We start from the raw sequence: 9,682 nt of genomic DNA, 5'->3' as shown, positions 1-9,682 counted from the left end.
AATTTTCCTCGAGGAATTTTAGTAATCGAGGTACTCGAATCATTCGAGGAATCGTTTCAGCCCTAGTTTCTAGTGAATGATTTCAGTTCTGAGCTTAAGATCAGTCCATGTGAAATTGTTTGATTCTTGTTACTGGGGGTTTAGAATAGTGAAATAATTAGAGGAATCGTAGCTCAGTAATGAATGAATGTGGTTAATAGTTTGTTTATTTTTCTAAAGATGCATTTTATTTCTTAGGCTGAGACTGTTTCTCTTTACAGCTGTCATTGGAGAATAAAGCTCTCTTTAATGTGTTGGTTGCTGATTGTCTGAATTTGTGTCTTACAGTAAATAGAAAACGGAAAGCAGACGCTGCCTCCGATTCTTCCCCGTCAAAGAAAACCAAACCGACCAACGACGGTACGAACTCATTCTGTGGTGGACGCCCAAACGCCAGCTTCTTTCAGTGAACGGTGCTTCACACGTTTTCCTTTGTTGCAGGTCTTTGTCTCTATGTTGGCAACCTGAACTTTACCAAAACATCAGAGGAAATCAGAAGCTCTCTGGCAAAGTGCTTCATGACGCAAAGTCTGCTGTTTCAGGACATCCGCTTGGGACATTCCAAGTGAGTTTGTTTAAATGTTGACTGCTGAGTTTTTTTTTGTTTTGTTTTATAGCTGCTGATGCATGAAACAGTTAATAAAACAACTTTCTGTACCTGTAGGAGGCATGCGTTTGTAGATATGGCCTCAGATATGGACCTGAAGAAAGCTTTGGCTCTGAATGGAGAAGAAATCCTGGATAAGCCCATGAAGATGGCAAAAGCCAAAGTTAAAAGCAATGACCAGGGCAAGTCGAAAGCGCCACCTGTGGATAAGAAAGGTAAAGTTGTAAAGTGGACCCCAGATATTCGAGGGGGTGAGTGTCTCCAGCTCAAGACGCCCTCTAAAAACATTTAGAACTGCCTATTTGCAAACGCCAGCCAGTGCTGTGTCAAGTAGCATAATAGTAGTATAAATATTTTAGCTTTCCAAGCTGCATTTTCTTTGAATATTTTAGATATTCTCTAAGGAGAAATTTGGAGTTCTGTTCCACAGAAAAATTGACTAACAGTCTGTAGTCCACAGTATGTACTGACCTGTAGAAGTGATATCAGAATCTATTCTAAGAACACTGAACCTCACGCCCAGAGAAAATATATTTTTTAGTTAAAATACTATTGACAACCTGATAATATTTAATTATTTTTCTGTACAAACCAGTGGCACCAGCATTCTGCATGCAGTCAACAGTTTCTCAAAACAGCTTAATAAAACGAGCTGCAACAATGTAAATGCCAAGTTGTTGCAGGTTTTGATAAATTGAAATTGGAAACTGTTTTAATTCAGTTAGCAACATTTAAGCAAAACTATTCAGTTTGTGTGATTCTCAGAAGAGAAAAGAGCACAAAAAAAAGGGCCTGGTAACACTTGAAGTGTTACCAGGCTTTTAGACTAAACCTGGTAACATTGAAAAGTTTTTTGTTTTAAACTAAAAAAAATATATATAACTTTTAGCATTTTTTTCTGAAAAATCTGAAACAATATCACTTGTATTTTAGTTTATCAGAAGACATTAACATTACGTAACATTTTTCACTCCCAGGAAACCCAGGGGTTACTTGTTCCCTGCATTAGTTGTCTCTGGCATCTCCGCCATTTTTCTTTTCACCGTCACAAACTTCTCCATCCCTCTTCCTCCATCAGTTCTGTGAATAGAAACAGACTCTGCTTTTAGAGTTGCAGTCATATTTCAAATTCAAAGCTTTTTACATTAATAAAACAATATTCATATAAAAATATTGTTCATCAAAAATGTGCGTAACAGTGGTGTTTGATTAATTTGTAATGCTGGAAGTGGCACTACAGATGTTTTTCAACCTAAAGTGTGTGTTTTATTTTTTTTTTAAGGCATTAAATGTGAAAGAATATTGAACAAAGTGAATGAAAAATAAAAAGCAGCCTGATGGAAAATGATACAAAAGCCATATTTATTCACAGATTGTAACTTTTTGAGTTTAATTTGAGGTCAGTTGATGGAACTTCTGCTCCTGTTTCTTCTTTTGGAACCCGGTCATGATCCTCCAGCATGAAACGGGGAAAACTTGTCATCTCTTCCCTGGTCTTCTGATTGTAAACAGATTTGTACATATAAATGATTGAGCATTTGATGTTTTGTTTTGTTTTGTCAGTGAAAGACAAGCGGTGTTTGTTTCTGAAGAACATCCCGTACGACGCAACCGAAGAAGACATCCGAAAGGTTTTCCACAAAGCCATCTCTGTTCGCTTTCCTGGAGGAGCCAAAAGTCCGACTCATGGGTGAGAGTTTGGACTTTTTACGGTTTCTCCCTGCTACAGTTGAAACCAAAAGGTTGAATTGTACAAGACGGGTAACTAAGGGGGGACAATATGGACTTTATGTTTCATCATTATGTATTTTTATTCTGTGTTTAGATAAAAAGACACATGCATCCTTTTTTTTTTACTACCTCTCTCAAAGTTAAATTAGAAGAACTTCTTTTGTTTTAGGTCGGTTAGATTATTTCTATTTACTAAATGTCACAATAATAGAATACAGTTGTGATAATAAAAATGATGAAAAATTAGTTCTTTCTTTTTTAGGTAGCTGTATGGCTGTGCCTGCATGACAGCATTCATAACGCCACAAACACAAATATTGTTCTTGGAAAAGAAAAAATGCTATTTAAAACAGTCTGCTTCAGAACCCTACTTAACTAAGTGTGATTTATATCACTAAACTTCTCACAATAACTACATTAATATTTATTGACACTGTCGTGGAACAAAAACTGGTGAAAATAGAAAAGAAACACTTCCTATAATACAGTTTTTTGTCTCTTAACATCTTTAATTCAAATGTATCAATACAACAATAAGTCAAAACAGTCTGATAAAAGCCTAGCCCTGCAGGTAGCTCACTGCAAAGAAGAAAAACAAATCAAGATCAATGGAATAAAAGAACATTAAAGCAGAAGTGCAAATGTTTTAATGGCTGAACATCTCAAACTGAACATTTCATGGCTGAATATCTTATGGACTGCCCTCCATCGTAGAATTTCATGTGCAATGTGTTTTTTAGTTGCATGATGTTTTTTGGGCTTTCAGTTCTATGAGAATGTGACCAAATACAGAGGAAATGTGTGTAAACATCTGATTTCAAAGATATTGATGAATAAATCTTTGACTACTTCTTTCTGTCATTATTGTGGCATTTATCAAATAGATATCATTTTTGTAATTCTAATTGTCAGACAGGTTTTTGATCCTATTTACCTTCAGACAGTAGCTGCATTTCCATTACAAATGTGTGCAAAACTATGTCAATATCTTGCTAATGTTGGACAAACAACTTCACAATCGCGTTGTTCCCATTAAATAAGAAACAGTTAAAATCCCATGTGATGAACCACTTTGTGCATCATCATCCACCAACCACTTCCTGTCGTCGTCTTCTTCGTGGTTTCCACCAGTAGTAACATCCGGTTGTTGATCATGTGATGCGAAAAAAATATTTCCATTACAGTTTTGTGAAATAAAACAATTTTGATCCAGCCACAAACCCCCACTTAATTCTAGCACCAAAACCTTTTATTAAGAAAACAAGATTATTTTTTAATTAGTGTTTCTATTAAACTAATCTAATTTAGAAATATCAAATTATGTAGTTATATGGTCAGTGAAAAGGCAGATCATGAGAGGGAAAAAAGCACAATCTTTTTATTGATGTTTTGTCACAGATTTCTCATCTAATTTACATTTTTTTCCAACAGCATTGCCTTTGTGGAGTTTAAAAACAAAGCCATCGCTGTGGAAATGCTGAAGAAAAAACAAAAATCTCAGATTAAAGGCCGGAACCTGATCATAGATCGTGTACAACAAAGAGAGGCTGACAAATCCAAAGCCAGCGGTAAAAAAACGAAGGGTAAGAAGACCTCATCATCAAATAAAGTCTGTTAGCTGCCTGACATTTTCAAAAATGATTAAAGAGATCCTCTTAATTCCAACAGCCGCAGCTCCTCCAAATAACATCTTATTCGTAACTCGTTTGCCTGAAAAAGCAAAAGAAATCCACCTGAAATCCGCCTTTAAAAAAGCTGTTAGTGTGAGGATTCTCACACGGCCAGGAGTCACTGCAGGGAAAGATGAAGGAAAACGGTAACCCGACGCTCAATCCACTCTATGGGACGGATTCCCTTCAGGACCCTCACCAAGCATTTGTGACTCTCTGCAGGTTTGCCTTTGTCGAGTTTGCAACTGTGGCCCATGCTGAAAAAGCGCTGCAGGGGGCCAAAACCGTCAAGCTCTGCAACCAGAAGGTCAAAGTTGAAAGGGGTCGCATTGGTGTGAAGCCTGTGAAAGCTGAAGGTACTTTAAGATTTATTCATCAGTTGAATGTGCCATGCTCTCCAGAAGCGTGTAAGTGAGCGGTTTTGTGTTTAGGTCTGCAGAAAACCCTGTTTGTTGCCGGCCTGGCTGAGATGACGACCGCAGAAACTCTTCAAAGCGCTTTCGACGGAGCCATCAGTGCAAGAGTCGCCGTTGATAAGAAGACCGGAACTTCAAAACGGTTGGTATCGCGTGGTTTTATCAGTGGATCGTGTTAGCTTTTTATTAAAAAAAAAACAAAAACATCTTTTCCTGATTACTCTGCTTTTTACTATTTTTCCTCCAGGTTTGGATTTGTGGAATTCGACAGTGAGGAAAACTGTAAAGCTGCCAAAGATGGCATGGAAGACTGTGAGATCGACGGCAGCAGAGTCACTGTAATTTACGCCGCACAGAGGGGTGAAAGTTCATCTGGACCTGCTGGGGGGTCGTCGCCTGGCACACACCGCAGGAAACACAAAGGTACACGGGACAGCATCACTGTGAACCCAACACAGAAGGGCTGGAACTAAACGTTGTTTTACTAATCGATTTATTCTGGTAATTTTATTGGCTAAAACACAACAACAGCATTCTTTCATTTGTAACAAAGGAAGCATCTGCAGTAAAACTAATCCTTCCAACATCAACATGTGAAAAGCTCAGGCCTTTCTGCTGGACTGATCTGGTGATTGATTCTTTGGTTAACAGATTAATAATTGGACAGCAAAAGGTGCTTCATAAGAGTTTTTGTTTTTACAGAATTTGAACCTAAAAATATGCGATGATCTTTAAATTGGACAAAAGTTTTTGTCCAATTTTATTTCTGAGCTGAACCCAAGCTTCTTTATCAGTTCAGTAAAGATGTTTTGTCTGGCCTCAGTTTTTTTAAAGAGACCAAACAAAGTGTAAAAATAATTTTTTTTAAATGTGTTCTTTAAAGAAGAAGATGATCTGCTTGTCTTTTCTTTCTTTAGGTAAATGATGTGGATGTGGAACGTCCCACCAAGTTGCTGAAGAAGTGAAAACTACAATTTAACTTCTGGAAGACTTTTCTGCTGCTGTTTCTTTGTTTCAGTTTTTAACACCTTTAAGCTTCTTTCAGTACAACTGTAACATATTTTTAAACAGATGTTGTAGTTAGAAGTCATGTTTTGGATTGTAAAACATTCACTATTCATTTATTAAAAGTTTGCCAATAAAAACATTGTCAGATGATGTTTTCTACCGTTGATAAACGTATTTAAAACCCAACCTGGTGTTTTTGGTGTTTGTTAAATATTAAAAGGTCCTGCATGTAGTAGATACAGTCTCCTAAAGAAGCAATGACCTTCATGTCCTTTTGACTATTTAAGTACAAATAATTGATTATTTTCTAATACATTTTATTATTATTAGCTTCTAGAATATTCATGAATAGCAGCTCAAGGGTGCTTCTCCATGTTTGGTTCTGGTTCTGGAGATGCAGAGCAAAACCAGAATCAGAAAACCTGAGAGATCTGGAAGGTTAATATAACAGCAGATGTTTAATGTGTTGTGGTGTTAAACTCTTCAGTGATTTATAAACTAGCAGTATTTTCAAGTGTAATGACTCTAGAACTGGTTGTTGTACTCGATCTTCATGGTTTTAAGTTTCAGCTGCAGCTGTCTGTTTTTTTGGGGGGTGGGCTTTTTGTTTTTTTGGTTTGTTTTGACAAATTATTTTTGAAAGCTGCCAAACAGGTGTTGAGAAAATAAATTTAAAATAAGCTAGTTTTAAAACTTAACATGTCTTGATTCAAATGGCCTAAATTGTGGTTTTAAATCAGTAACTTATTCTGGCCTATTGACCTTTATTTTACTTGTAGTTACAGCAGATGGTTTGCTAGGATCGTTTGAACTGCCTTTTGTCTGTGAGAAAACAATACAGTGGAAGTTGTAGCTTTTCACACTCATCTGTGAAAAGGCCGTAAACACGGCAGGGGTTTCTGGCTTCAGATAGAGGGTCAGAGACAGCTCCTGGTTGGAGGAGAAAAGGTACGCCTTATTTGAATAAATTAAATACAAGAGGATAAAACTTTCTACACAGAAGTAACAAATCAGATTTGCTCTTGCAATTCTCCAAAGATGACTTTGCACGTCTTTGCTTTTCTTTCTTTCCATTTATGTCAGGTAAATGAATGTATGTCTCCGTTGTTCTGCAGTTTCTGGTGTAAGTTTATGCATTGTCTTATATTGGATTAAACTCTGTAATTCTGTGACGTCAACACGCATTGTTGTTTTCCTTGTGGCTACACGTGGCCCGCCGAGAGGACCTGGGATCCAGAGGAAGAGAGAGAGCCAACTTTTTTCCAAAGTTAACCTATTTATAAATTTCTTCCTTAACACAGGCAACAAATTAACCAGATGTTAATTAAATGAGGAAAAAAAAAAACAACCTTGTTAGGTAGGTGGTACATGATGTCTGATTTACCAGATGCACAGTGAGATTGTTTAGCAGGTCTGATAGCATTTGTATTCCATCTTTCCTTGCTTTTATCAAAGTCACATTGCAGCATATCCATGAACACAAACTGCACTAGGCATGTCTGCTCATGACTGCCACTGACGACGTGTCATCAGATCATCCAGAACTGGGACTAATAAACCAAAATTAAAACAAATTAAGGAAAATTTCAGAGAAGACGCAAACAGTGTAGAATGACTTCATTGGTTTCCATAAAATTGATAATTTCTTAAATTTGCCTGTTAAAGAGGAAAGACTCATTTGAACATTGTGAACTGTTGGCAAGAAATCCAAAACTTCTGCATGACTGTAGCCGTCATGAAAGTATATCATAATCAGATCCTATTCTGAGAGCGAGTCCAGCACTGACCCTGTTAAACAACATAGAGCAGAACAGAAATTATTTTACTGTCCAATAATGGAGAAATTCAGGAGCTAAACTAACAATGTGACACAAAGCAGTTGGTTGACATAAACATAGATAATATGTAAAAACAGTAAAATGCTGCATAGTAAAGGCAAAAAATTCAACGCAAGTACTGTGGCGTTATTAAAAGTAGCACATAAATAGTGTACTCAAAAGTAATGTGCAGTAAGGTATGTTAATTAAAAAAATATTCAAGAATCAGAATTGGAATAGCATATTTACTGATAACTATCTGGCATTTGTATCTCAACAAGACTATTTACCTCTGTCTTCACCTCGTGCTAAGAACTGTAAATTTTTCCCACATGAAAAGCAGAACACTTGAACTGTCCCCAGATTTTGACCACAGAAGTCGCAAAACAAAATATGGCCACCTAAAAAAAAAAAAAAGAAAAAAAAAGGCCCAGTTGAAACCAGATATTTGATACACCAGGAAAAAGATACAAACATCTCTCTCTGTCTGTGTAGATAGATTGACATCTATCTACTGAGCAGGGGCGACGCCAGGGAACTTGGACCCCATGGCAAAAAATTAAATTGGGCCCCCCTGCTGTTACAATTTCTTGAGCCTATTTGCCCCATAAAAAGCGACACAATTTTAATTTGATTGTCCTAACTTTTCCCCCCTTTATGGCGCCCCTGATGGAAGGTAATCATTAGGTAGTGATATAAGTCAAATGTTTGACACCCATATTTGGATATATCCCAATTTGACCATTCCATTCCATTTTCTTTTTTTTTTTTTTGCTTAAATTAATACGAAACAGTGCTAGGTGAAATCTATAGGTCAGAAGAAGAACAATCAATTTAACTTTGTCTTTATTACCTCTGATATTTATTTATTATTAATATTTATTTATTTATTATCTAGTATTTATTTATTTAATATTTATTTATTACCTCCTACCAGTTTGCTCAACCAACTGGCAGATGCTACATCTTTTTTTAAGCGACAGAAGGAGATTTGTTTCAGACCCAGTTGCCAGGGCCTTTCAGGAGATCCCTGTGAACTTTCCCATAGAGCTGGTGCCAACTTCACCTCTGAGCTTGAGCAAGAGCACAAGGGTCATGTGAGACACCTTAAAAGACTTTGCTCGACTGAAAATTCATTTCTTTTCTACTTTGTTTTTTTTTTTTTTTTTTTTTTTTTTTTTTTTTTCCTGTTGGCCTTATTGAGGCCAACAGGAAATACTGCTGGTATGACATTCTTGTAAATTTCTTTAACATTCTCTTGCTGGATTCTTTCAAAATGAGGCAAAGCTTCACCTACTGAGCAACTTTCAGAAAATTCAAGATACGCCTTGATGCAGACCATCAGAACTCGACTCTGTCACCTTTCACTGGGACTCTCTGACCTAGTTGGAGGTCTTTGTTACTTTCCTCTTTCCAAAAACTTCATTTACAGCAACTTTTTTATATGTCCACCTGCAGGATTTAGTGGAGGACACTTGTAGAAACAAGGTACAAACTCTGAAGCATGAGACAAAATATCAATACTTGGTTGGACCTCCTGTTGCATGAATTCCTGCATTGACGCACCGTGGTATAGAGGCGATCATCTTCCTTGTTGGGTCTGGCATCTCTTGTCTTCTTCTCGACAACAGCCCATAGATTTTCTCTGGGGTTGAAGTCAGAAGAGTTTTCTGGCCAATCAAGAGCAGATATATGATGGTCACTGAAGCAGCTTTTGGCATTTTTGACAATAGACTTCAGAAAACCCAGAGGACACAACATCAGCAATGACATGGCACCCCAAACCGTCACTCACTATAGAAACTTTACACTGGACTTTCTGTGTCTCTCCACTCTTCCTCCACACTCGACCTCGATTTGTAAATGAAATGCAGAATTTACTTTCATATAGGACTCTGGACCATTGTGCAACAGTCCAGTTTCTTTTCTCCTTAGCCGAAGTAAGACATCGTCTCTGGTTCCGGAGTGGCTTTCGCGGGAAAGGAACTTTTGTGTCTAGTATTTCACATGTCTGTGGTGGCTCCTATGGAATGGATTTGGCTTGACAGTCCGTTCCAAGCTGCGGTACTCCCTGTTTTTGGTGCAAAGAAGTGGGTTTCCCCACTTCTTAACTTCCGCTCTGTTTTCTGTTAAAATGGTTGCACACAGAACTTTATGAGCATCCTCCTCCTTCAGCAATGACGTTTTGTGGCTTATCCTTCTTGTGAAGGGTGTCAGGTGTCAAGTCAGCAGTCTTCACTATGATTGTGTCTTTCTGACCTAGAGTGAAAGGTAGCTTGGGAAACCTCTGGCTTTTGTGTTTTTAGTTAAAGCTGTTTGGGATGTGACAGCAGGAGTTTCCATTAATGAGTTTTTTAACATCATTCAAATTTTTTGAGACACAGAATTTTGGGT

At 37.3% G+C, this 9,682-nt stretch overlaps 1 protein-coding gene across 4 annotated transcripts in view; it reads left to right on the top strand.

The window, feature by feature from the left end:
* Positions 1 to 5,657, top strand: part of LOC103149507 (nucleolin-like) — a 9,103-nt gene extending 3,446 nt beyond the window's left edge. For all 4 annotated transcript variants that reach the window (XM_007568709.2, XM_016680029.1, XM_016680028.1 and 1 more), the window contains exons 5-14: positions 328 to 399; positions 481 to 604; positions 704 to 861; positions 2,210 to 2,336; positions 3,809 to 3,960; positions 4,046 to 4,193; positions 4,270 to 4,403; positions 4,479 to 4,605; positions 4,711 to 4,886; positions 5,381 to 5,657. In XM_007568709.2, the coding sequence (XP_007568771.1) occupies positions 328 to 399; positions 481 to 604; positions 704 to 861; positions 2,210 to 2,336; positions 3,809 to 3,960; positions 4,046 to 4,193; positions 4,270 to 4,403; positions 4,479 to 4,605; positions 4,711 to 4,886; positions 5,381 to 5,388 (1,226 nt within the window). In that variant the 3' untranslated portion in view covers positions 5,389 to 5,657. The remainder of the gene's footprint in view (positions 1 to 327; positions 400 to 480; positions 605 to 703; positions 862 to 2,209; positions 2,337 to 3,808; positions 3,961 to 4,045; positions 4,194 to 4,269; positions 4,404 to 4,478; positions 4,606 to 4,710; positions 4,887 to 5,380) is intronic.
* Positions 5,658 to 9,682: the final 4,025 nt, after the last annotated feature.

Source organism: Poecilia formosa, unplaced genomic scaffold (genome assembly GCF_000485575.1).
Source record: "Poecilia formosa unplaced genomic scaffold, Poecilia_formosa-5.1.2 Scaffold230, whole genome shotgun sequence".
In the NCBI taxonomy this organism is placed as follows: domain Eukaryota; kingdom Metazoa; phylum Chordata; class Actinopteri; order Cyprinodontiformes; family Poeciliidae; genus Poecilia; species Poecilia formosa.
The sequence above is the reverse complement of the archived record's forward strand: the minus strand, read 5'-3'. Positions and strand labels throughout refer to the sequence as shown.